This window comes from Hippoglossus hippoglossus, chromosome 14 (genome assembly GCF_009819705.1).
Source record: "Hippoglossus hippoglossus isolate fHipHip1 chromosome 14, fHipHip1.pri, whole genome shotgun sequence".
Lineage (NCBI taxonomy): Eukaryota > Metazoa > Chordata > Actinopteri > Pleuronectiformes > Pleuronectidae > Hippoglossus > Hippoglossus hippoglossus.
The window spans coordinates 9,364,895-9,392,362 of NC_047164.1; the positions used below are offsets into that span (position 1 = coordinate 9,364,895).

The 27,468-nt window shown below is 44.0% G+C and overlaps 1 protein-coding gene across 9 annotated transcripts; it reads right to left on the reverse strand.

Annotated features, from left to right (window-relative positions):
- LOC117774119 (EH domain-binding protein 1-like protein 1) lies at positions 1-27,468 on the reverse strand. Of its 9 annotated transcripts, XM_034606228.1 has the most exons (24): positions 26,944-27,468; positions 23,510-23,567; positions 23,286-23,381; positions 22,682-22,735; positions 22,400-22,578; positions 21,643-21,761; positions 18,843-18,908; positions 18,577-18,714; positions 18,085-18,327; positions 17,751-17,913; positions 12,080-12,589; positions 5,879-6,541; positions 4,825-4,987; positions 4,573-4,721; positions 4,373-4,421; positions 3,275-3,599; positions 2,663-2,733; positions 2,475-2,523; positions 2,324-2,376; positions 1,868-1,988; positions 1,442-1,541; positions 1,267-1,340; positions 205-319; positions 1-88 (listed from the first exon to the last, which is right to left on the reverse strand). In XM_034606228.1, the coding sequence occupies exons 1-24, from the start codon at positions 27,045-27,047 to the stop codon at positions 1-3; spliced, it is 3,750 nt and encodes a 1,249-aa protein (XP_034462119.1). In that variant the 5' UTR covers positions 27,048-27,468. The 9 variants fall into 9 exon arrangements, with proteins under 9 accessions (XP_034462119.1, XP_034462121.1, XP_034462122.1 ...); XM_034606230.1 differs by lacking the exons at positions 18,577-18,714; positions 18,843-18,908 and having other exon boundaries at positions 12,080-12,598; positions 26,944-27,467; XM_034606231.1 differs by lacking the exons at positions 18,085-18,327; positions 18,577-18,714; positions 18,843-18,908 and having other exon boundaries at positions 12,080-12,598; positions 26,944-27,466.

The following is a 27,468-nucleotide window of genomic DNA, read 5'->3' on the forward strand; positions in this document are numbered from 1 at the left end:
TCACTGCAGGACACATTTGTCTTTGTTGCTGTATTTTCTCCTCCTCATCTCCAGACCACGCTCCAGCCGCTCATCCTCCTCCATTGCTCTAAATCAAATAATAGGAAATATATTTTTAACAATTGCTATTTATTTATTTTAGGACTTTGCCACCATCCTCCTGTTTTGTCTTCTGCACACAACCCCACACCGACACACACTCACCCTCTCTCCTTGGCGTCGATGTCTCTGATGATCTCGTCCCGCTGGTTGACCAGAGACACCAGCTCCTGGAGGAGCAGCTGCTCCCTCTGCTGCTGAGTGGACGACTTCTGCCACTCTGCAGGACCAACACCAGCAATTCACACAATGGTTCATAATGACAATGTACAATAAGGAAAGGACCCAATAGTTTGTCAAATATTCTCCATCCAGTCTCTCCAGTTCAATGTGTGTCAACATATAGATGCATAAGCTGGGTGTTGTTTTTTTCCCCATGTGAGTGTGTGTTTGTACAAAATAACTCAACAACACATTGATGGTATATCACCACACTTGGCTTGAATATTACTCTGGAGGGTATCTCCAGATGATTAAGTTTTGGAACTTATCGGTCAAGGTCTAAGTCGTGGGAAATGTATAACATTTAGATTGATATTTATGTCAGATGATGTCTGTGTGATACTCTGTGTTCATGCTGTGAGGCAGCCAGATGAGAGTCAGCTGACAATCAACTGAAAAGGCCATTGTGTTGAGATAGGCCTGATTAACACGTGGAAGTGTGACTGATATAATCAAACATGTCATGAGTCGGCAACTGTTCTTAAACATATGGTCAAAATAACAGATTTTACATGATGTCTCTGCAAATAATAGACACTTCTGTTGATCATAAAATTATTGTAAAGAAGTCACAAATGAGTAAAAACATTACTTCATGCATAGTTCAAAAATGCATCTTTCGAGGACTATTGACCAACTGAAAGCTTATATAAAACAAAAATAATTTATGATTATATGGTAGGAATGATTGTTATCATGACATCACTATGAAGACACAAAATTATGTCAGATCATGAAGTAATGCAACCAATAAGATTTAGATTAACGCCCATTTGCCAACATATGGTATAATGCTGTCATGTATGAAGTGGCATTACTACAATGTAAAAAGTTTGTGCAGGGTAAGCATCGCCCCCCTGATGCTTTTCATTTTACACTGTGATATTGTGGATTTCACTGAAGTTAATGTTTTGAGTGGTTCTTCCACCACTACTGGTTACGAACCTTCTATAGCCATCATGACCCGCAGTTCTCTGTTGAGAAGCTCAAACCTCCGCTCCAGATCCTGCTCCTCTTGCCTGTGGATGCAGTCAATTATCAGGAAAAGGAAACAGAAGCGTGTCATATATATATATATATATATATGTATGTACATGTGTATAATGCTGAGGAGGCTCACAGTAGCTCCAGGTTGTCCTGTCTTCGTATCAGAGCGTTCTTCTTGTTCACCAGCATGAACCACTCCTGGATCAGTCTCTCCTCTTCATCACGGTCACTTCCTGTGTAACGGAAAAAGACAGGACATATATTGTATTGAGATCTAATGTGTTCAATTGTTTAGTTCTTGTTTTTTACTGGTACCCGGGCTTCCTCCTACATGCAGTTTATAGGCAACTCTAAATTGACTGTAGGTGTGAATGTGAGTGTGTGTTTGTTGCTGTAGATCCGACTGGTGACCTGTCCAGGGTGTACTACACCTCTCACCTACTGTTACCTGGGATTGGCTGTACCTGGGATGTATGTTCGGTTCTCACTCCTGCTCCTTGAGTAGATTCTGTTAAATACTAGTTGGAAATGCCAGTTTGGTCGTGCTTTTGTGACTCACCTGTTTCCATGAGGCTCCGCAGTCGTCGCTCCACCACAGCGGCTCTGCTGTCGATGTGCCTTTGCTCCGTCTCTAACGCTGCCAGCTCACTCAGCACATACTGACTGGTGTCCTGCAGACCCTGACCACAAGCCCCATCACACACACACACACACACACACACACACACACACACACACACACACACACACACACACACACACACACACACACACACACACACACACACACACATGAACATACCCAACAAGGGAAAAGGAGGTAAAGGGAAATAGAGAGTCGGAAAATGAAGACAGGGGGAAAACAAAGAGAAGAAGAGGTCAAAAGATTAGAGAAGTTTTGTATGAATTTGAAGAAACAAATGTTGAGGATTCATTTGATTTGATCTGGGAGTCAAAGATACAGAAAAGAAGGAGAGGAGGGGGAAACGTGAAGCGGGGCGTTCGCATAACTGACCATTGTTTCAGCGTCTTGTTTTGGAGGCTCTGTCCCTGCAGCTGTTTGCAGCTCTGCACAAACAAGAACAAATTACAGAGTAAAAAAAAAGAGGAAGAGCCAGACAGAAGTTTGTGTTGTGTTGTACTACGTTGACATGTTGTGTACCTACCTGATTTCTTCGTGTTTTCTTTTGAAGAATTTGTCATCGTGTCTTCATCCTGAAGACAACAAAGATTTTTTATTAATGAAATGTGTATGACAGCTTTCTCCTCTTAGGATTATACATTCAAACCCTTATATTCTGCTTTAGAAGTGGATATTAAGGTTAAAGATTCAGAAACAGCAAAGCAGTGTCACCTGAGTGAGTCCAGATGTGACTGTCTTGGTGATCGATCTTGGGGGTGCGACAGGGGATATTGTCTCGTCACCTAAAACAGATGAGAAAAACAATCAGAAGTTGGATTTTTGTAACCTTATTATTCATCTAAAATTCCCATAGCCTCATTTAAAACCTCTAGAAACGTTGACTAACATAGTAGACTGAATAAGCAGCAACTGAAATGTTAAGATTGGAAAAAAATACATAGAACTAATCTGTATAATCACATTCATTGACACACAGACAAAAATAACAAAAAAGTTCAAAATTTTGTATAAAATATTGGTTGAATGTAGGATTCCTTATAGTTTGAGGCTGATTGGAAGGTTTTCACACTTCATGACTATCATACTGGGGCGGCACGGTGGTACAGTGGTTAGCCGGGGTCTATCTGTGTTGAACAAGTTCTCACCATATCAGTGGGGGGTTTTCTACACTCCAAAGACATATAGCTTGGATTAATTGGAGACTTTATATCTAAAGTACTGAAGGCCTGTACAATTTGTTATGATGAACCCACTAAAGGCTCCAAAAGGTTGAAGCAGATAAAATGAGACTTGAAGATGGCAGAAATGATGACGGGTTGATACCTTTAACCGGTCGTTTGGTCCTCGGAGGCGGGACGACCAGTGTGCTGCTTCCCCCTTCCTCTAGACTCACTCCTTCGTTCAGTCTGGCCATACAGAAAGCGGCAGCGTCGACGTTGGTGGGGGCAGGGCCGGAGGGGGCGAGGCCGTAACTGGACTGGCTGCTGTTGTGCTCGATCTGCAGCACGCTCAGCTCCTGGTTGGTGAAGTGCGAGCGGATCTGGCTGAGGTAGGTCATGACTATGAGCCTGTCGGGGACGGCCAGGAGAACCATGTCGGACGGCTCCAACAGCCGAGAGATGCCCAGCGCCTCGAAACCGTCAAACGCCTGAAGAAGCACATGATCAGCAAAGAATAGACGTTATAATAATGACTCCTCGGAAAACCACCAGGGCATGTCGCTCTGTATTTGATAGTTTCAGTGTGATGACCTCACAAAGATCTCTGTAAACACTGTCCTCTGACAGAACAATTCAGACGAAGAGACAAAACATTGAGTCACTCGTCTGAACCATTTTCAATAACAGAAATACACTGTGCTCAGAACAATGAGCTTATTGAGCTGCAGAGTGTTGCAGCCAATGCTCTGCAGACGTCTTACCCTCTGTTTTGCCTCTCGGGAAGCATAAAGTCTGGAGCTTGTTAGGATCTTATGCAACGTAAGAGGAGGACTGCAGGCCCTTCTACGAAATGAGCATGTACACTTTCTTTGTGTGAAAAAAATAATGAGAATCGAGTCCCTATCAAGGAAATCTAATCTGTGTAGGTTTATGTCCTTAAACGACAAAAACCTAGACTCTTGCAGACAAGAGCTGACGCCCATCCAAACACTGTCCTAACAGTACAATACCATGTGGTTCAGATTATTGGAAAATACACTGTTTTAAGGATCCAATATTATTTTACCAGCGTCAATGAGAGATAACTTAAATATTTTAAAACAAGAAGAGAAACATCATTATAAGGAGAGACCATGTGACAGGATGATTGAAACACTAGAAAATCGAATAAATGAGGCTATAGCATATATATATTAAACTCATATAACTCTAATGATGGAATTGTTGCTGTGAAAAGTCAATATATATGTCTCATCCTCACCTTTTTGTTGTTGAGCTTGATGTCATGTGGGTTTAACTGGTCAAAATCTCTAGTGGGACAAAAGCAAATAATGAAAGCATTAAAATGTAGTTTTTAAACTATAGAGCTGAAATTCACAACAATCCTTTAATTATTTAAAAATACGGAATGCATTCAAAAATATATACAATCAGCTTTAAAGGAGATTGGTTACGATGTACATTTTGTCTGGGTGGAAGTGATGCAGGAGGGCACAGAAGGCCAGGCCGTTTCTCCAGGACGTGCTGAAGTTTGTGACCTTTACCCTCCGGTACTGGCTGGTGATGTTCTGACACCACTGCAGCAGCGACTGGCTGGAGTTCACCAGCTCCTTAAAAAAACAAGCTCAGTCTCAGATGTGTGCATGTGAGCGTTTATCTGTGATTTCAAAATAACAGAGTTTTTAGGCCGACATCGGCATTCTGGGTATTTACCTCAGCGGAGTCGTCCTTCCCATCGGCCTCCTCTCTGACTATTGAAACTGGATCAGGTGTTTTGATATCAGCGGTTTCCTCTTCTAGTAATGTAGGAAGCCAAGATGTCTTCATCTCACAGTAATGGGGAGGAGGGATGTGTTTGTCTGTGCTGGACGTGTCTCTGAGGCATAAAAATATAGACAAGAGGGGCGATGAAGAGAAATAGTTTGATCAAAGCAGCTTGGTATCAGCGATATGTAGATGTGAGCAGGAGACATGCAAGCTTTGCCGACATGGCGGATCAGAGAGCAGATCTCAGCACTGACATGATGTTAGCAGGCATGATAGTGAGCATACACCATTTAAGACAATGGGTACATATGAATATGAAGCATAATTAAACATTGATCTGTGCTGTTGGGAAAAAAACAGAAACAAGCGAATACACTGAAGTATCTCATTCTTTGTATTGTCGGATGAAAAACAATCACTTCTTTGTGGTCCTGCTTTCCCTTTTTTCTGCTATGGATTGAAAACAGAAAAACAACAATGCCATTTATTCATTTTTCCTGGTTTTTATGTTATGTTCAAGTCTCATGGCCGTTTTGAATCAGAAAAACTAAAGAACCAAAGTTACACGGAACGAAACAGCTGCATTGGCAGTAATTTCGCCAAGTCTCGTAAGTGTTGCTTTTTCATGAAGCTGGCGGACTTGCAAAAGACTCACAACTGACGCAAGAGAAAACAACAAATTCTGACATTGACGCCCTCTTCTGGAAGTTTTAAGCTCTAAAATCTCTGGATCTTACACATCACATGATGCAACTCCTTGCCCATGTTGTTCAAACACCAAACACCAAGAGAGTACAGCACTGATGTTATTGTCTCAGACTTCAAAGCAATGTGAGACGTTATACATGTGTTTTCAGACGCTGAGTAGTACTCCACATGATCAATAAGATGATATTGAAATGTAAAATTGACCTTTTCTGCACATCACACACACAAATCACACACAAGGCTCAGTGTCCTTGCAAAAAGCAGCACAGGTTGACGCCTCATGCTGACTTACACACGCTTCCCTCTCAGTGGCTCCTCTGTCTCAGTTAGTGATATTTCCTGCAGGCCGTCACAGCAGCGGGTAAATGAGATCTGATTCTGATCAATAAGTTCAGGAGGGTTTTCTGTGGCGTCACACTCGATATCCCCGGGGGCGGGGATGAGGCGTTTCATACTGCGAGCGCGGGAGACGGGTGACGTGTCGCCACCGGTCAGCAGACGGATTTTGGCTAACAGGAACTCCTCCTCCTCCTGGAGCTGTTTTGCTTTGATGGGGTCGTTATGATCAGGGCTTGAAGTGTGTCGGTCGTCCATCCGTGTGCTGTCGTTCTCTGTTGGTTGCTTATTTAAGCTCTTGGAATGATTCACGTGTTTAACATCTCTCATTTCAAGACTCATGAGTGAATGTGTGGGTTTTCTTGGGTCATCATGTGTCTTGTTGATGTGTGTGTCAACGTTTATCTTGGTGTGTTTCAAGTCAGAGTGTTTGCTGGTTGCGTTTGTGCTTGGATGAAGGGGCTCGTTTTGTTGGGAAGAAGGTTTAGGCCTCATCTCAATAGGATGGTCAGCCTGACCGGTCACCGAGTGACTGGCAGCATAGGTCTGGTGACGGGTTTGTTCGCTGAAGGGCAGAGAGGAGGGCTTCTGGGTTACAGCAGAGGATGGCTGTCCTGGGCTGAAGACAGAAAATAAGATTTCAGAGCTGAAGTGCTTTTGACAAAACTGACGGCAGTGTCGTTGTCATGCCAATCATCTGTCGTCAATCATCGCAGCCAGAGCTCCATCCCTTTTAGGTCAAAGGACGTCAAAAACTCGCTTTGCAGAAATGTTTTTCTTAATCCAAACCATAAAGTTCAATGTCACGGCTGTGGCTATCTCAATCTTTCCAGAGACTCTTGACGTGCCCATAGATTTCCCCCAGAGTTCTACAAGTATGATGAGACAGAGGTCTGACTGTGTGAAAGCAACCAAAGCAAAACACCAGATTTCAACATGCTTCAGCCTTCAACATCCAATGACCAAACCAATCCATGCTACTAAGCTGCATCAAGTAGGAGACTGAACAAATGCAACGAGCCTTTTGCTATTCAACCACAAACACAGTGATAATCATGCAACATATACAGAAGAGATGTGCCATCGCACAGCTCACACTTTTTCTCACACATTATGCACTGTGGATCTAATCCTTTTCCCTCAAAGTACAACAATACATGACAGATACCAAAGTTGTGAGCCCAGTTTGTGGATTTCTACAAAATTGTGGAAGGATGGAGCATGGGTCAGGAAAGAACCCATTAAAGATCTGGATCTTGGGCGGATCCTGGATTTTTTTTTAAGGGAAAAACTCGGATGCATTTAACGTTATCCGTTAACAGTTCCGGTTTGCAATTTTCCCACGGAGATATACTTTAATAATGAAGAAAACTTAAAAAAACGTGATGATTCTCAGGCAAGTTCTAAAGTTTGAAGGAGAGAGTCTGAAGGTAATGATATTCTCATTAGGTAAGTCAAAGTAAATGATGTGTAATATTGAATTAGTCAGGACAAGGAGTGACTAATTACTGCAAACAGCCGCTCAGGGTTTACAGATACTTTAAGATTGTGGGTAAGGCGTGCCTCATGGTTTTTTAACCTCCGCTATGAAGCCATTCATCCCTGAGGCAGGATGTAAAGAGGAAATTCCAGGTTCCTTCACAAACAACACGATAATGATTTAGTTTGGTGGAGACGTGCATGACTCACATGCCCACATACAAGTCTGACTTGAGGAAGATCTAAAGGATAACAACCACAGGCAAAGTCCTCTATAATCCACATGCAGCAACAAGCAGATCTCTCTCATGTACCCAATTCCTTCCTGGTTACTCACGCCTCTCTCCCTGCTGCTATAAACCCCTCTCACCCACTTTACTCACCCCGCTTCCCCCTCCATGTACAGCTCAGCCAGCCAGATGGTGCTGAGATCCTCGTGTCCTCTCTCATACTCCACCTCCTCGTTCTCCTCCTCCCTCATCCACTCCGGGATGGCAGCTAGCTGAATGTTGTCTTTGACTCGTTTAACTGATCTCACACGAGAATCACTCAGGGGCTTCTTGACAGCAGTATCACGTTCCTCAGGTTTGCCTGATGTGAGGTCAGATTTATTTGTTGGTCTGGCTGCAGGGGCAGAGTCAGCTGGTCTGGTGGAGAGCAGTTTGATTTCAGCTTTGGGATCAGATTTGTTTTCTGACTCCTCTTCATCATCATATGCGATATCATCCAGCTCTGCTTCTCTCAGTGGAGGCCACTCAGCTGATTGGATGCTCACAACTTCCTGTCTGCTTTGCACTGAATCAAAAGCTATCTCTTGTCTCTGTTGTGGTTTCATTCCTTTGCTATTATCACCCCTTTCCACCATCTTCTCTTGCTCTTTCTTTCTGCTCTTCTCCTCTTCCATCTTCTTTTTTGCCATTTCTTTTTTCTTTTCTTCCTCATCTGCCCTCCGCTGCTCCCTTTCTTTCTCTGCCTTTTCCCTATCTTCCCTTTGCCGCTTCTCCAGCTCCTCCCTCTCTTTTTCTATCCTCTTTCTCTCTTCTGCCTTTTCCCTCTCCATCCGTTCCCTCTCCTTCCTCTCCATCTCTTCTTTCTCCTTTGCCAGCCTCTCTCTTTCCTCCTTTTCCCTCTCAACCCTTTCTTTCTCTTCCCTCTCTGCTTTTTCCCTCACTTCTCTCTCCACCTTCTCCGTCTCTTTTTCCAACCTCTGTTTCTCTTCTGCCTTTTCCCTCTCCATCCGTTCCCTCTCCTTCCTCTCCATCTCTTCTTTCTCCTTTGCCAGCCTCTCTCTTTCCTCATTTTCCCTCTCAACCCTCTCCAGCTTCTCCCTCTCTCTTTCTAACCTCTTTCTCTCTTCTGCCTTTTCCCTCTCCTTCCTCTCCATATCTTCTTTCTCCTTTGCCAGCCTCTCTCTTTCCTCCTTTTCCCTCTCAACCCTTTCTTTCTCTTCCCTCTCCAGCTTCTCCCTCTCTTTTTCCAACCTCTTACTCTCTTCTGCCTTTTCCCTCTCCATCCTTTCCCTCTCCTTCTCCTCTTTCTCCTTTGCCAGCCTCTCTCTTTCCTCCTTTTCCCTCTCAACCCTTTCTTTCTCTTCCCTCTCCAGCTTCTCCCTCTCTTTTTCCAACCTCTTTCTCTCTTCTGCCTTTTCCCTCTCCATCCGTTCCCTCTCCATCTCTGCTTTCTCCTTTGCCAGCCTCTCTCTTTCCTCCTTTTCCCTCTCAACCCTTTCTTTCTCTTCCCTCACTTCTCTCTCCACCTTCTCCCTCTCTTTTTCCAACCTCTGTTTCTCTTCTGCCTTTTCCCTCTCCATCCTTTCCCTCTCCATCTCCTCTTTCTCCTTTGCCAGCCTCTGTCTTTCCTCCTTTTCCCTCTCAGCCCTCACTTTCATTTCCCTCTCAACCCTTTCTTTCTCTTCCCTCTCCAGCTTCTCCCTCTCTTTTTCCAACCTCTTTCTCTCTTCTGCCTTTTCCCTCTCCATCCTTTCCCTCTCCTTCCTCTCCATCTCCTCTTTCTCCTTTGCCAGCCTCTCTCTTTCCTCCTTTTCCATCTCAACCCTTTCTTTCTCTTCCCTTTCCAGCTTCTCCCTCTCTTTTTCCAACCTCTGTTTCTCTTCTGCCTTTTCCCTCTCCTTCCTCTCCATCTCCACTTTCTCCTTTGCCAGCCTCTCTCTTTCCTCATTTTCCCTTTCAACCCTTTCTTTCTCTTCCCTCTCCAGTTTCCCCCTCTCTTTTTCCAACCTCTTTCTCTCTTCTGCCTTTTCCCTATCCATCCTTTCCCTCTCCTTCCTCTCCATCTCCTTTTTCTCCTTTGTCAGCCTCTGTTTTTCCTCCTTTTCCCTCTCAGCCCTCACTTTCATTTCCCTCTCAACCCTTTCTTTCTCTTCCCTCTCCAGCTTCTCCCTCTCTTTTTCCAACCTCTTTCTCTCTTCTGCCTTTTCCCTCTCCTTCCTCTCCATCTCCTCTTTCTCCTTTGCCAGCCTCTCTCTTTCCTCGTTTTCCCTCTCAACCCTTTCTTTCTCTTCCCTCTCCAGCTTCTCCCTCTCTTTTTCCAACCTCTTTATCTCTTCTGCCTTTTCCCTCTCCTTCCTTTCCCTCTCCTTCCTCTCCATCTCCTTTTTCTCCTTTGCCAGCCTCTGTTTTTCCTCCTTTTCCCTCTCAACGCTTTCTTTCTCTTCCCTCTCCAGCTTCTCCCTCTCTTTTTCCAACCTCTTTCTCTCTTCTGCCTTTTCCCTCTCCATCCTTTCCCTCTCCTTCCTCTCCATCTCCTTTTTCTCCTTTGCCAGCCTCTGTTTTTCCTCCTTTTCCCTCTCAGCCCTCACTTTCATTTCCCTCTCAACCCTTTCTTTCTCTTCCCTCTCCAGCTTCTCCCTCTCTTTTTCCAACCTCTTTCTTTCTTCTGCCTTTTCCCTCTTCATCTTTTCCCTCTCCTTCCTCTCCATCTCTTCTTTCTCCTTTCTCCGCCTCTCTCTTTCCTCCTTTTCCCTGTCTGCCTTTTCTCTCTCCTTCCTGGCCCTCTCCTCCCTCTCCATGTTCTCTATCCTTTCTTTCTCCCTCCTCTCCTTCTCCTGCTCTCTGTTTTTCTCCTGCTCGCTGGCTGCCAGTCGCAGACTTGCCACCAGACTCAGCCCACGTGGCTCTGCTGAAGTCAAGCACAGTTTCTGAGCTGATTCCTTCTCTTCACTAATAGTCCTATTTTCAGCTATGTCAGAGAAGGCTGTGGGTGGTGAAATGCCCACTCCAACGGCAACCAGTGGATCCTCATCTGGCTCAGAGGAAGACTTCATCCCTGCATGACCTGCATCAGCGGATCCAGTCGTGTGCAGAAGGGAGGTCACTGTCTCGTAGCTGAAGGGACAGACACGAGGGACAGAAATACTCTGAGACAGAGCTCACCCTGAAATGACCTGCACAGTGATCACAGCCGGCTCCGGACAGCGTCACAGACAGACTGCATGCTTGATTAAATGGTTCCTTCTCAGACTTTGTTTTGGGGCTGGTCCAAAGTGCCGTGCAAAAGCAAACAGCAGAGACATTTCTTGTTTGTTATACGCTGAGAACCATCCTGCAGTTTTTTTCCCCACCCAGTGCAATAGAGCCCACGGAGATTTGCATCACCACTGATATAAAAACTGTACCAAGATGTAAAACTAACTAAAGCTGATTCTTCATGATACGATAAAACTATGATCCCTTTGTTTGGGGCAGTTCACTGAGTGGACCAAACACATCAACCCCTGACAACACAAAGAAGTACTGCTAAATGAAGGAAGGATGGTTCAGTGTTTCAAACTCTCATACAAATAACATAAAAACCTTGTGTATCAGCTGCAAAAGAATACCTCTCTGACTAAGGTGACAGCGTATTAAAATGAATGATAAATAATTTGAATAATGGAAATAAATATTGCTCGTTCTATTCTCTATTCAATATATTTAGAAGTAACTTTTTAACTTTACCTTATTCAAAAACATCTGACGCAACAATGATTTTAACTTTAATATATGTGTAAATCTTTTAATGCATAATATGTCAACTCCAAAGAATAATAGCAAAAATTATAGTATTACTAAAAAAACATATCATACCACGTTTTACGTGATATCTGATATAGCAATAAAGCCTTGTTTTGTTGGGTTTACTGTGTCACTTTTGGTGTATTTTATGTATTACACATAATTCAACTATTCAAAAGTTACACTGGCAACATGTAACTGCTGGATCTATAGGCTTAGTGTAATGTTTTTGCATTCTGCATCACTCCTTCACAAATCATTTACCACACATGCAGGCAGAGAGACTCACCCTCTGTACAACACCCCGACGACTGCTGACATGAAGCCAGCAGACGCCTCCTTCTCCTCTTCTGCAACACACATACCTGCCTCTGTGTGTGCACTGTCACGCACAGACACACACACATACAGATTTTAATCTTTTGAAAACTTCTCATCATATCGACTCTGTTCAAATATTCAGGTTAACAGCGTAGAAATAGGTTAAGATAAAGAGAACAGATGGGGTTAATAGCAGCTGCAGTTGAAGCAGTGGTTAGGCTGCAGGAACATCAGTTAGTGTGTGTCCATGTGTGTGTGAATGTGTGCTTATATGTGATGGTTTATGGAGAATAGAAATGTCACGCCATGCAGCAAAAGGCTCCGAGGAATCATTACTGACTCACCCCCCTGTTACACCTTCCTCCCTCTTCTCCTGCTCATCCTTCTCTTCAGCGCTCTCACTGCTTTCCATCACTTTGTCTCCTCCTGTCTCTGCTGTGGTCTCCTCCACAGCTGCCCACAGCTGCTTCTCCGCAGCGCACACTGGCTCCTTATTGTCGACCAAACTCTCCTCACCACCAGCAGAGCTGCCTGCTGGCTTCACCTCATCTGCTGCCTCCTCTTGTGGTTTACCCGACGGCTGGAGGACCGGTTCCGGCCGCAATCCTGGTTCTGGCTTTGAGGGCAGCAGTGGCTCCAGCGCCAAAGCCGTGCGCTCGCCTCCTGGTTTGGGGGAAACCTCGAGAGAGGTTGTCGGTTCTATGCAGGGTCCCTCTGGCTCTTTGGGCTCCTCTGTAACTGATGGTGCTCCAGGTCGAACAGGAGGTGGTTCTACGTGAGGTGGTTCTGAGTCTTTGGCTGTGATTGGCTGGGCCTCCTGAGTGACAGGGGCTTCCACCTCAGCAGCATCTTCTCTGTGTGAGCTAGGAAAGAAGAAAAATATATGAAATTACAGTTTTTACTAAAGTACATTTCCTGCATGCTATCATACAAAGCTTGACTTTTAGCAAGGCCACCACAGACAGACATGGAGATAAGGCTGAGAAAGCAGACAGACAGACAGAGAGACAGACAGACAGACAGACAGACAGACAGACAGACAGACCCTCATCCATTCTTACCCTCTGCACAAAGGTTTAGTACCGTCCTTGGCAGAGATTTTTTCAGGTGAATCTTTCCCACTTCTACTTTCTAGCACGTTCCACAGAGGAATCTCTGCATCACACAGCCCCTCTTGTGGAGGCACCAGGGTCAAGTCCTCTGATGTGACTGGTTTATCCTGAGCAGTGGGGCCTGAATGGATGGCAGTTGGAGCACATGCAGAAGATATTTTGTTTTCTGGGACAACAGTGTTCGACAGTGAACCTTCCTCGACGAGGGATAGTTGCCCCAGACTGGAGTAAGATGAAAGAGGAAAAATGAAGAAGTGAAGAAAAGAGGAAGAACATGAAGAAGAGTTCAGTAGCATTAAGAAAGTCACAATGAAGGAAGAGAAAAATCAAAGAGTAGGGTTGGGTGATACCACCAAAAATGGTTTCTAAGTAATAGCAGAGCCACACACCAGTATCAATACCAGTATCAATACTTTTTATCAGTCCAAGTTGCTTTGAGGTGCATGCACCAATAATTGATATATCACTACTGTGTAACTGGCAATTGAACTTTTCTTTAGACTAGTATGTGTCTACATGTTAACACAAAATAAACAGTGTCAATTCTAATAATAATCAATAACCAATAATCAATAGACAATGTGTGAATGCATGCACATACAAGAGCAGCAGAGACACAAGTGATGCAGCAGAGTGTATCAACATTCTGCTGCAGATACTCAAAATGAGAAATATCGGTAGTATCAATACTTTTGGGTTTGATCTGCCCACCCCTACAACACAGATAATCAATCAATCCAAATTTAACATGAGCAGAGACTTATAAAGACAATTACCACAGAAGAACAGGGAAATAAAATGTTAAAAAAAATGCACAACCTGATTTTGATTTACCTTTACTGCGGAAAATACAAAACAGAGCCAAGGCTGATGCTTAAATCAGTAGATTTAGATCAGAGAGAATTCAAAGCAACACTCTGTAACTTTTTTAACTTAGAATAGCGGCTTGTAGATCGTTTAAAAAAGATGTAGAAGTCATTAAAAACCAGCGTTCACCTCCGATATTCAGCGAGGAAACTTAAAATATGAAGAATTCTGAACAGAGCTAGGTGTATTTGTTACAGTGGCAGCTTCTCTGGTTCAGGAAGCCGGGGATCATGGGTAATATCCACCATTCAATTTTGGGACGAGACTTTTCTCCACATGAAAACCGCTAAATCGCTCTGACACTTATAGTCCAACAGAATCAATCCCCACACGTGGCTGCAGAGGGCGCCGCTGCTCAGTAAAAGTTACACAGTGTTGCTTTAAAGGGATTTGTGAAGTTTTTAAATTGATGGTCACAGATTAATTGATTGATTTTATTTGAGGTTTAAGAAAGCAGACGACACCCACAGTGACGTGATTACACGTCGTTTCATCAACTCACCGATCTGTGCTGGAGTTAATGGAGGCAGAGCCCTGGATGAGAATTTGTGACGGCAGCTTCTCAGATGTAACAGTGGTTTTGTTCTGAGGGGGGAGGGGGGGAGCAGGAAGAGGGAGACCAGGAGGAGGTGTGGGTGTGAGGTGTGTGTTTAACTGAGAGACTGATGAAGGAGGAGATGAAGAGGAAACCAGAGTTCTCATCTTCTGCTTGTCCTCGTCTGATCTGTTGGCGTCTGGACTGAAGATTAGAGCCTTTCCAAGAAGTCTCTCCTTTTCTTCGACTTCCCTCTTTCTGCTCTCCTCTGCTTCTTTGACTTTCTTCTCCTCCTCTGCCATCCTCCTCATCTCCTCTTCCTCTTTTTGCATCCTTTCTCTCTGCTCTTTTAAGAGGCTTTCTTTCCTCCTCTCCTCCTCCTCTTCATGCCTTTTCTGCCTTTCCTCCTCTTCTTTTTTCTTCCTCTCCATCCTTTCTTTCTCATCCTTTAAGAGTGTCTCCTTTTCTTCCAATTCCCTCTTTCGTCTCTCCTCTGCTTCTTTGACTTTCTTCTCCTCCTCTTCCTTCCTCCTCCTCTCCTCTTCCTCTTTTTGCATCCTTTCCTTTTCTCTCTGCTCCTTCGACAGTCTTTCTTTCCTCCTCTTCAACTCCTCCTCTTCATGTCTTTTCTCTTCTTCTCTTTTCTGCCTTTCCTCCTCTTCTTTTTTCTTTGTATCCCTAATCTTTTTCTCCTCCTGAAGGTGTTTCTCTTTCTCTTTCTCCTCCTTGAGAAGTCTCTCCTTTTCTTCCATTTCACTCCTTCCTCTCTCCTCTGTTTCTCTGACTTTCTCCTCCTCCTCCTTTATTTTCTGTTGCTCCGCCTTCAGACGTTTCTCCTCCAGTTTCCTCCTCTCCTCTTCCTCCAGGAGCTTCTTTTTCTCTTCCTCCCTCTTCCTCCTTTGCTCCTCAAGCACTCTCCTCTCTTCCATCCTCTTCTCCTCCTCCTCCTTCATCTTCCTCTGGAATCTCTCTCTCTCACTTCTCCTCTCCTCCTCCCTTTGAAGTTTTTCCTTTTCCTCCTCCGCCTTCAGGAGTCTCCTCTCCTGCTCTCTTTTCTTCCTCTCCTCTTCCTCCCGCTTTCTTTTCTCCTCTTCTTCTCTCAGCTGATTTTCCTGTTTATCTCTCTTCCCCTTCAGGAGTCTCTCCTCCTCGCGTTTCCTCCTTTCCCTCTCTTTTTTCACCTCATCCTCCTCTTGCAACAGCCACTTCTTCTCCTCCTCTAACAGTCTCTTTCTCTCTTCCTCATGTTTTTTCCTCTCCTCCTGCCCCTGTTTCAGGAGCACTGCTCTTTCCTCTTCCTCCTTCCTCCTCCGTTCCTCCTCTTGTTTTGCTTTTTCGCTCTGTTCGGCCCTCATCTTCTCCTCCCTCTGCGTCGCTGCTCCCTCTAACTGCTCTGTCTTTTCTCCACAGGTCTTTTCTTTTGCTTTTTGTTCGAAACTGCAGAACAGATAAACAATATTTCTTAAGCCCAATTCTCTCTGTGTTTTTAACCATAATCATCACCACCTATTCACACTTTCTATCTTGACATAAATACTCACCCTGGAGGACACCTTTTGATAGTATCCCGCTTAGAATCATCCTCTTCCAGAAACAAGCCCCCTGATTCATGTCTCTGGACAAACGGCTCAAAAATGAGGTTGCCAAAGTCAAGCTCAGGCTCGGGCTGCGCCAATGGCGGCTTTCTGGCCTTACTGGCGCTGATTATATTCTGCGTTTCATCGATTGGCTTTTTCAAATCAATAACCCTCTGAGCGTTTGGCTGCTTGTGAGTGATAAAAGCAGCCACAACGTTGGTGGAGGGCTGCTGATTGGTGGAGCTCTCACTGCACGAGAAGGGCCATGGAGGGGGCGGGGCTATGATCAGCTCAGAGTGGGATTGGGCAGAACTGGGGGACAGAAATACTGGTGGTCAGGCTTGAGAGACAAGTGTGTGAGAGGGTTTGCAAGACCGAAGCGTGCAGGAGGTGAGGGGGGGGGGCACACTACACACCTGGTAACTATTCCACTGCGGTGACACCTACTGGGAGGTGAGTGCAACACGATGCAGGGTACAAACCACTCTGCAGCTGTTAGCACGAGTTAGCATCAAGCAAGCGCGAGTACAGAGAACAAAGCAGCCGTGAGGGGCAACAAGTCGATAAAGTCTCATAAAACTTTGATGAGAAACACGGATTAACTGTTATTCAATAACATGCCTCTGCACTAAAGTGGTCATTTAGATCATAATGATTCCGATTAAGTCTTGATCAATACAAAACAAAGCAGTCCTTATGATAATACTGTAAAGTGTTGCAGGCTTGAAATAAATATCCTCTAAGTTTTCCTCTATGATGCACTCTGAAGAGCCATATCATCAAAGCATTGGGAAAGCTGAATTAGCTGGGGGAATTTTTTTAATGTGTGATCAAAAGGAATAATATAGTTTAATGTATAATATTAAATAATAACGTTATAGCCAGCTCTATAAATAAGAAATCAAAAAGAACAACCCTAACTTTCCTTTACATTCTGTTTAAATGAGATATAACTGTTTAATTAGTGAGCTTCAGAGATTTTGTTTCATGGCAAAACAGAACCAGGCTAGCTGTTACCCTCTGTTTCCAGTCTTTGTGCTAAGCTAAGCTAACCTGGTTTCTGGTTGACATTTCTTATAATGGATATGAGAGTAGTATCAACCCTCTCATCTAAGTCCCTTATACATTTTGAACAAATTCTTTAAGAAATCCTGCAGTGTCACGCAGGCAGCCCCTCTCAAGAGGAATCCGTTGTAAAGCCGAATCCGACCTGACATGTTTTGCCTTTCACATATGAAAAACACAGCAGGAGATTGTCCGGGTCAGACACGTTCACAACAACAGTGATATGTCCAGAACATTCAGACGGGACATGACATGACATGAATTCCACTGCGGGAACCACATTTACACATATGGCGTTGGCCCTTATTGCCAAACATCGAATCTCATTGTATGTCGATATCTTTGTCTGCGTCTTTCACGTGTATGGCACCCCTTTTTCATCCTGAGATCTTTGTATTATTTTTGTTTTTTTCTTAGTTTTGTCGCGTGTCACAAATATCCTAAACACACCCACTCGGTCACTATGAATTTTTTCGGACATTTTCCAGCTGTATTCTCACACAGTCTCACTGGAAGGAAAGGTTCCAGTAAATGTGCAGAGCAACTGACTCAGACATTTGCGTTCTCACATACAGCCCCTCCAGGAAATGTTCAGTGCGTCTCTGAAAATAGTTTAAGGTTCATGAGCCGATTCTTCTTGAGACAAATTGAGAAGAACAGCAAGGAGAATCCAAGCCCTCTGGAAGTTTATCATCTATGTTGTGTCTCCTACACTCTGCTTCAAAACATCTCTTTGGCTCTGTCCTCTATTGACACATTTTGGCCTCACACAGCAGTTTGAGGCACAACACATCTTTAAGGAGTCAAACTAAGCAATACAAGTTCACACGCTCATGTCGTCATCATCCCATGACCTCACCTGATCCTTCCTGGCTCAGCTTTGTTTTCTGTGACGGCCGCCTTTGAGTCCTGGTCTGGTCTGATTTGCTGGTTGGATATCCTGATGTTAGCCGCCTTTCCCCCTCGGCTTAGAGGGCTCTGAGTCGTTTCCTTGTCTGCTTGAGCGAGGGGGAACATTAAGCCTGCAAAGAGAAAAAGCAACATCAGATAATAAATAACACAGGGGAAGACATATTTGAAAGAATGGAGGGAAAATGTGGTTATTTTGGACAGGACAAAGAAATGTTCATTGTTGAATAGCAAGGGGCAAAAAACACTGACAGGTGAAACGTTTGATTGGTCGGCTGGTGTACCTGAACCGATCTGAGCAGGAGGAGCAGAAGGAGACACAGCGGACGGAGGGTGAGGAGAGGAGAGTAAAACAGAGGTGGAAAGAGAAGAAGAGCGAGGGGGTGAGGAGCGAGGAAGGGAGGCAGGGAGTGCTGGAGCCACGGGGTCGCAGAGAGCATCAAGATCAGGGCTGCTCTGCAGAGGGACTGGGGCGATGTCGCCTTTGATCGGGGCAGAGTCAGATGCCAGCCACGTCCCCTGAGCACCTGAGGAAAGAAAGTGTGCAGAAGAACAGAATAAACATAGTAACGGAGAGCAGAGAAGGAGGACAGAGAGAATCAAGTGGGGTGGAAATAGGAGGATTTTGAGAAAGATTGGAAAATGAAAGCAGCACAAAGAAATAGAAAAGTCCAGAAGTGAGAGGGAGTTTAAAAGAAGGTGGTAAGATGCTTATAAATATGGAGGAAATATTAGAAGGGGAAGAACATGGCTGTAAAGTGCACTCAGTCGGTTACCTGACGCTGAGCCAGAGGGGTGAGGTTTGGGGACGGGAGGTGTTGAAGCCAGGGGAGGTGCATCAGCAGAAAAGGGTGAGGGAGAAGAAGGGCGGGCAATTGACTTGACAAGCTGAGGTTTAAAAATATGGGAACGAACTAGAAGAGAGGAAATACATGAGAAAAAAGAGAAAAGGACAAGAGAAGAGAGGAAAAGAAACAAATATTTTATAGATTTGAAAAGAATATCAGCAGCTGATTAACATTTCTCAAAGCAAGAGACGGACCAGTCGCTGAAGTAGAATCATCTACAGCTTGAGCCTCTGGGGGGCGCCGTTGATATGAAGCAGGAACTGAGGAGAGGGGAGCAGAGGAGGCAAAGAGAGGAGTCATGGACATGAAAGTCACATTCACCCATTCATACAGCACTTCTATACACAGTGCTTTTTCTATCACACACCATTCATACACTGATGGCACAGCCGCCAGCCGTCCTGCCCAAGAACACTATGGAATGCAGCCTGGAGGTGCCGGGGATCGAACGGCCGACCTTCTGGTTAGTGGACGTGTAAATGACGGCACCTCAATTTGGCTCAGTTTGACTTAGGAGTCAGATAATTACTCTTGTCAAAATAATATCATTGCAAAGGCTGAAACCAATATTGAACTTTCTTAATGTTGAATAATTCACAAAAGTTGGTATTAGGATTTGAAACTGCAGATGAAGAAAAAGCCAAGGACATATTTGTACTGAATAAATGTGATAATCTTATCAAATACTTCCCAAAACCAAAGAAAACATGCAGAAAGCCAATTAGTTCATCCAAACTTTACAGCTTTCATTTGTTCTTGTTGCGTGAGGTCCTGCAGGATTTATGTTCAACTTTAAAACGATCAACAGATTCTGATATCATAACAACCCAACCATGCATAGACCTTCCTGATGACACAAAATACTGTACATGAGCAGTAAACTAAAATCTGCATCCTGGGCATGAAGCTAAGACACGAGGTCAAACCAGACCTTCACTCACAAGGAATCGGTTAGTACGAAAGCGTGCAGCATGCTTGTCAGCCAGCCAGCCTGTCAATACCTTTCGCTGAGCCTGACTGGAAGATTCTGGGCAGAGAAGGCGGATGAGAGAGGGTCCGGGCGAGCGGAGGGCGAGTGGATGTGGACTCAGAGGACAGGGTGGAGTTTGAGGGTGAGGCGGATTTGAAAGGGAGAGGCTGAGAGGCAGCAGAGATTGGCTTATGTGTCAAAGAGATGAGAGAGGACTTTACGGGAGTGGATGAAGATGATGTTATGGTAATGTCAGTGGGTGACGTCGCAGTGGAGGGAGGTTTGGGGGTTAAAGTACTAATGCCAGTTGCAGGTATGCTGATTGGATGAAGATTTGGGGGAGGCTCCACTGAGGCTGTAGTGGACACAGATGTGGAGCATGTGGGAGATGGAGGAAGGGGGGAAGAGGTAGGAGTGGTTATGGAGGTGGACTTGGGTGATGGAGGAGTTGCAGGAGACACATCAGAGAGAGGCTGAACGGGGGAAGGACTCTGGGTTGAGGGAGCAGCTGCTGGGACCTGGGGACCTGGAGGTTCTGGGTGAGCTAAAGCAGGAGGCTCAGGAGCAACGGGATTGGTCAGTTTCTTATGCTTGGACCTGGGCGAGGGCTGAGGGGAGGGGCCAGGGGAAGGCGGGATCTCTGATTGGACAGGGGTGTTGGAGAGGGGGTGTCGGGAGCGGCGGGGTGAGGGGCGAGGTGTGCTCGGTAAGGGAGGGCGAGACTGGATGGCAGGACTGGGAGGACCGCCATCTCGTCCACAGACTGATGATGGAGTGATGGAGGGATGGATGGATGGAGGGAGGGATGGAGGGAGGGAGAAACATTGAAAAACACAATGAAAAACTTGACTTGAGAATGAAAATGAAATGAAAACTGGATCACTGTTGGCGTCACATGTCAGGATCCTCTGTTAATCACACGACTGACTTGTTTGGTGTGTCACCACAAACAAAATATGAAACTGTGATGAACAGTTTCATATTCGAAAGCCCATTTGTCATCGTCTGCTTTTCCTTTCACTTCATCATTTTACTCCTCACCAACACGTTTGCAACAGAGAAGCAACCTGAACTGAAACTTAAGAGATTAACTGTCGCTGAGTTTAATTTACAACATGCTGTTTGGTGTCAGTATACGAGTGGATCCACGCATTGAACTTTTAATGGTAATGAACTAATTCCAAAATATTCCAACAAACCTCCAGCTTTGAATAATTATAGTGCAAGCTGCAATGGTTCGTCTTGTTTCCAGATGCAGATAGTCTTTCAGTTTTTTAAAATTTTTTAACTAAAAACCGGTTGAACAGTTGTTTTGGGGACTTTTAGACTGAAATGCTTGACTAAGATTGGATTATTTTAATGACGCAGTGAAACCTACATGAGACAGTTACTTTACTATTCAAGTGCAATTAGCTTTTTTGGCCATTGAGCTGCTGTCACCGTTTATCTCTGCTTCTACGTGTTGTTCACCCTGGGCACAATAACTCAGTTGAAACTATTCATGCCTCCAAACAAGCTTCGATACAGTTTAAATGCAAGGTGGCACCAGCCTATCATCCCATGATTCCTAATTGCATTTAATGTCCAGATGAGAAATATGTGGTATGCAAAGGACGTAGTTAGAAGAAGCTGTCCAGTCATGTGAAGAGGACCGCAGAACAAATGGCATGTGTGTGTGAAATAGTGTGATATAAAGTAGGCTGCCCAATAATACACAGAGAGAGAGAGAGAGGGACTGAGCTCCTGTCCTCCTTCTCCCTGGGAAGAGAAACAAATGACAGGACAGTGAGAGGGAGGGGGAGCTACCTGAGGCAGGAAGAGAGGCTCCTGTGGAGTGTCGCTTGTCAGGCGGAGGGGGAGCAGGGCGATTTGGGCGGGTAAGAGTGTGTGGAACTACAGCAGCAGCCAGAAAAAGAGACGGGAATAAGAGAGGACAAAGATGGTGGAGGAGGAAGAAATGTCAAAAGTGTGATGCTGGGAAGTAGGTCAGAGAGGAGAAACAGTGTCGGTGTGAGTCTGCCAACCTGACGCAGTGACAGACTTCTTGTCCTCGTCTTCATCGCTCTCATTGAAGTCGTCCAGGTTTCCGATGTCTGAGGGTTTGACGCTCATCAGGCTGGCCAGACTCTGCATGTCTTCATCACTGAGGAGCAAAGACACAACATCCATCATCACTTTCAGATACTCACACAGATACGAAAAACTCCTTATAAGAGCTAATATGATCAGCGTTGTGGTATGCTTCATTTATAAGTAATAAAGATGGACCACACGTCTCCCCTTCTATCCGTTGTACACAAATGAAGCTAAATATCACAGATACAGGTGCCGCCATCTTGCTTTTTTGACATCATCTAGAGTCACAGTCTGCACCAGAATGATCGCGGATGGAGCTGCGGTATCAAGGTCCCACCCATACAGACTCTCGACCAATTGTGAGTCAGTCTCAGCTGTCAATCATGACGTTTCACCTCGTTTTTATAGCATCAAATAACTAATCAAAACCAAAATCACAGGAAAAATAAGCACCTGAACAAACATCAGTGTGATATGAACAACCTAAAATGACAGAAACTATCTTTGAGAACATTTATTCAACGTTTTTAACTTTTTTTGATTGGTACAAGTCCCATCTACGAACATGAGGAGGTGGGGTTTAAGACCTATAATACAGCTAAGTGCATCAGTTATCCTTTCAAATATTGACTTCATCAAAACATGCCGTTATAAAACCATCATGGCACTGATGCATCAAGTAGAATAACTACAACCACTACTCACGTGGCTTTTCCCTCGCGAACAAAGACACACGACAGCGAGAGCTTGAGCGTGGCCTCCACCACTTTGACGGACAGCGGCTTCAGCTTCAGCGTCAGGTCAGTCTGCGTCGGCGTGGGACTGGCAAACCGCTTCAGGTTGATGTCAGCCGACGCCAGCACCTTACGATGCCCCTTGCTCTCCTGGACATGACCAAGAAAAACACCCATGATGAGAAATGTATTTTAAATCAATTTAAAATCTGATTCGTCTCATTTAAATGTCGAACCTTAGTGTTTTACTTACACCTTCAATGACAAAGGTCCACTCTTTGTCCTCAAACTCATCAGCGTTGGCCTCCTGAGGACGAAAATCCAATTTGTTTAGTGCAACATTTTCTCCTTTATTTCCTTTATATAGTAATTGTAAAAGTACAGTATATCCTAATAGTTTACAAATGCATGAATTTGCTCATGTGGTTGTATAACTTAACTTCTCTATGTCCCTGTATATATGCTCACTCATAAAATAAAACTGTGGGAACTTTTAACAAGCAAGGTACTGGTTTCAGCTCGATGCTCTCTACAAATAGGATGAATATTTATTACTACCAGGGAGGTTACTTTTCCATCTTTTTCATTCAGAAATCAACAGAAATGTAGAAAAATGCTTTATCTCGCAACGTTAAAAAAAAAGTGAAAATCAAATCCTGGATCTGCTTCCCGATCTCAGTTTGCACAATAATTGAACAGTTTCTTCCTTGTGTAATCCACCAGCCAGCTGAGTAGTTTTGCGTAATCCTACTAACAAAACACACAACTAAACAAACACAGATGAAAGCCTACTTTGTGGAGGTCTGTGTATGAGTTTTTGCTGTAAGTGCAAACATTGAGTGTTTTGGTTTTTGTACCTTGAAGAGTGTCACAGAGATGTCGATGTTCTCTGGGACCGGCCACACCACCATGCCCCTGTAGGGGTTCTTGATTCCAGGCTGCCAGCTGTGGAGCTGCACAACAAACAACACGTTAACAAGAGGCAGTGTGTGTGTGTGTGTGTGTGTGTGTGTGTGTGTGTGTGTGTGTGTGTGTGTGTGTGTGTGTGTGTGTTTGTGTGGGTGTGTGTGTGTAAGTTTACCTTGGAACACATGCGTCTGTTCCTCCTGGTCCACACCACCCTCAGCTTGTCCGGTTGCCTACAGAAACACAACAAACACAAAGCAAAACACACAAATAAATGATGCCCTTCCTCTTCACGTCCCATGACAGTTACAGTTATTACACAGAGGAGAACATGACGAGAAAGAGACTTTGAACATTTTCATTATTTGATCAAATAATGTCTCCAAACAAAGTGGACATTGTTAAATGAGACAACACAGGGGCAAACAGAAGGCCTTATGACTTCCACCGCTGGATGATAAAGCCTCGGAGTCAAAGACAACGCCATGATTTATGTGTGTGTGTACTTGTAGTTATTTACATGGGAGGACCATGTTGAGCATAAACCTTAGAGAGTGAGGTCATTTCGGGAAAGTGAGGACATTTTGGCCGGTCCCCACTATCTGACCGACCTTTAATGGACTGTTTGAGGGTTAAAACTTGGATTTAGGGTTATAATTAGGTTAGTGATAGAAGAACCAACATGTGTGTGTGTGTGTGTGTGTGTGTGTGTGTGTGTGTGTGTGTGTGTGTGTGTGTGTGTGTGTGTGTGTGTGTGTGTGTGTGTGTGCGCGTTCAAATACTTGGTGGCTTTAGGGTTAGGGTTAGACTGGGTGTATTTTTAAAAATGTAATAATTTAATGGTGCAAGAATGTCAACCATGTCTATAAATTGTGTTTACATATTGAGCGTGTGTGTTCACGACGTGCATGAATATGCTTCTATTGTATTTTCTCAGACATCTGCAGCACAGGACGTGAGACAGGAAGCTGCTGAGTCATGTGACCTGAGTCGATTTGAATGTGAGGCGTGCCTCATGACAGGAAGAAGGAACCCCCTTTACCACCACACACACACACACAAAAGAATACGTCTTTAGTTTTAATGTGTTGGATATTGTCTCTGGTTTCAGTGCATCAGTTAAGAACAGACAACTGTGTGTGTACATGTGTCAATGTGTGTTAGGGGGGTCAGGAGTGGCATCAGAAATAGACTGACAGCAGCAGAGTGGGGGTAATAGAGGTAAGAGTGTGTGTGTGTGTGAGGGGGGGGGGCAATAAAAAATAGGAAGCATCAAAGACTAAGTTGAACATAAACTATAATGTGAAACACAAAGTCACAAACATGTTGTGAGCACAGTAACAATGGGCAGTGGTGGAGGGTTGTAATTGGTTCAACACGGGCAAACATGAGTAGCACAACACAGTTTAGCAACATGTGATTACTTTACATTGTGGTTCCACAGACAGTAGTTTTGTTTTCCTGCAGCAGACAGACGACTGGATGAGACCAGATGAACGTTACCCTCCTCCGAGCTGGAGCGTTCCAGTTTGAAAAAGATCTGGGTGAATTATTAGTGATTCCCTGATACACATTTACAGGAAGTAAAATGAATAAAAGTCCTCACTAACCTCTGTCATGCTTGAGTCACATGAAAACCTCCTATTGTTGCATAAAAACAATCCCATTGTGTCACACGGACTCCTGGGACTTCTCATCTTCACCACCCGCTGTGTTTTAATTTCCAATATCCCAAAAACCTTGTGATGCAGATTAGAAAGCCTCGCTCCTCTAATCGAGCAATCATGTAAATATTACATTACTGACCAAATGTCATTGATGAATCTTAATGTCATATATATACACAACTGCCTGACTAATTCCCAGATAAAATTGTTATTGCAATCTATGTTTGCTGAGATTTACAGAATAAACAACGTGTATTTATGTTTTTACGTAAAAAAACAAAGTTGTACAATTAAGTTTATGGTTAAACTGTATAATATCAAGACTCAAATACATGTCTTTGTTGTAAGGATTTGGCAATGACATCCTGGGAATCATTGCAACTTATGAATATAAATTTTGTTATCTGAAATTGTTTACTCCCTAATATCGTTATCGACATTGGCCTCCGAAAATCAATAGTTAATTGGGCTTTAGTATATTTCCTTTTCAAAGGTCTGATTTCAGAAAAACCACAGTCTGAAGTAATATAACCCCAGGAAGAGAAGCCATTGTTACAATAAAGTGACTAATGAGGATCTAAATAAAGTTGAACTTAACCTTACACTTGATAAACTTTGGGTGAATCTACAGACTTCCTCTCTCCTCTGTCTCTCTGTGCTTCCTGACCTCTGCCTCCATGTTTAAACAGCACCCTGGTATAAACTCTGATTTCATCACACTGTTAACGTGCAGATTAAACTCTTTCTAAATCATTGTGGCTCCTCCCGTCTCTGTGTCCACACAACACAAGCTTCTCTGCCACTGATCAAACTCTGAAACTTCATTGAACCCAGCCTTCAGTCATAGAGGAAAAAAACAAATCTGTCTCTTATCATGCTTTTGACGAGCCTCTTGCACAATTAGTCCATGCTTTAATGTAATCTGGGCAGATAAGAAGACGCTGTAAGGGCCACGCTGGCATGTGGGTAAAAGTTTAAAGACACTAAGAAACTTTTTTATAGTGTATCACTATAGAATATTGAGCAGAGAGACAACAGCAAGATTTTAAAGTAAGCAAGTAGCACAAGTAGGATCAAATGGAAACGTGTCAGTATAGCTTGACCTTTGAACCCTACAAGTGTCTTTTTGGATTTGTTTTGTTAGTGCGATGCTGTTTCAGTGGATGTCAGAGCTGAATAAAGGCCCGAGCTGCATCACCCGGACCTCTCCCAACTGTGTTGTACAACAGGAAATTGCACAAGTGAGGTAAAGCCCTACAGGGCCTGAGCTATGAAGTGACTTAACTGCACCTGTGAAATGAAACAACAGCAAAACACGCGGGTCTATTGTCGTGCTAATAATGAAAACATTATTATATGTTGATGCTGAATGTTCAGCTGTAAATCTTGCAAAGGGAATACATACTTTTTAAAATATATTTTACATTTTGTTTTGTCTTTTTATACTATATACATTGCTCTCTCTGTCTATATATCTAGTTTTGTTGTGTTGTTTTATTCCCATGTATTTTGTAAATCCCTTTGTGATTTAGTTTTTTTGTCTAGTTATAATATTACCATTATATATTTATGTTATTATTATTATTATAATAATATAACATGGAGCACTTAGAGATTTGTGTATGTGCCAATAATGTCCGTGCACAAATGTGACCATGATATCCCTTTCCTCAATGTATTCTGACAGTAATTTGTATTATTTAGTTGCTATAGTGATCAGTGACCCTAATGATTAACTATTAACTCAGTCACTCCGGATCAGTTGCGCACATGTCCGCACATGAGGGACGTCCTCATCCTCCTCAACAGACTGAACATGGGCGTAATAAAGGAGCCCTTTTGTCGGTAATAATAATAATAACACACAGAACATGGCCTCAGAGACATATTTACATATCACACACAGTCGGGAGGGGAAACAGTGCGTCTCCACTGCACTCACCATTTCTTGTTGCACTCCAACACCAGTTCCTGGTAAGAAGCGACGAACTGAAACTTTGACGCCTTCTTACCTACGCGCTGAAGTCTCTTCCAAACCGAAGTCATGACTTCCTCTAAACTTAATAAAACACGAGGAGAGGGAAAAGAAGGAAATCACACTCTCCTGTGCGCAACAGCCACTTTATCCCACTTTCTCCTGCGCTGCTGCTGCTCCTTAAAAGGTCCTCTCTTTCTCCTGCTGCTCCTGGTGATGATGAACCTCGCACAAGCTGAGACGTGCGCTCATTTGCAGTGTGAGCTGAATCACGCACGGGGCGGAAAAGAGAATAGGAGATGTCTTTACACAGAAGTGACTATCAGGCCATGCGCAAAGAGGAACCGAATCCGCGGCGCGCACAGATACGCTCCTGATATGAGGCTGAAGTTTGGAGCTGTCATTGAAAACTGCCCTCTCTCTCTCTGGCACTAATCCACATGGAGACAGCGCAGCTCGGTCCCGCCTGCATGGGTCTGTAATGTGGGTCTG

Excerpts from the sequence above, each read along its gene's own strand:
- LOC117774119 (XM_034606228.1), bottom strand. The coding sequence starts at position 27,047 with ATGACTTCGGTTTGGAAGAGACTTCAGCGCGTAGGTAAGAAGGCGTCA. Across the intron at positions 2,524-2,662 it reads TCACATCTGGACTCACTCAG|GATGAAGACACGATGACAAA; the intron begins GTGACACTGCTT and ends TGTTGTCTTCAG. Across the intron at positions 2,377-2,474 it reads AGAAAACACGAAGAAATCAG|AGCTGCAAACAGCTGCAGGG; the intron begins GTAGGTACACAA and ends TTGTTTGTGCAG.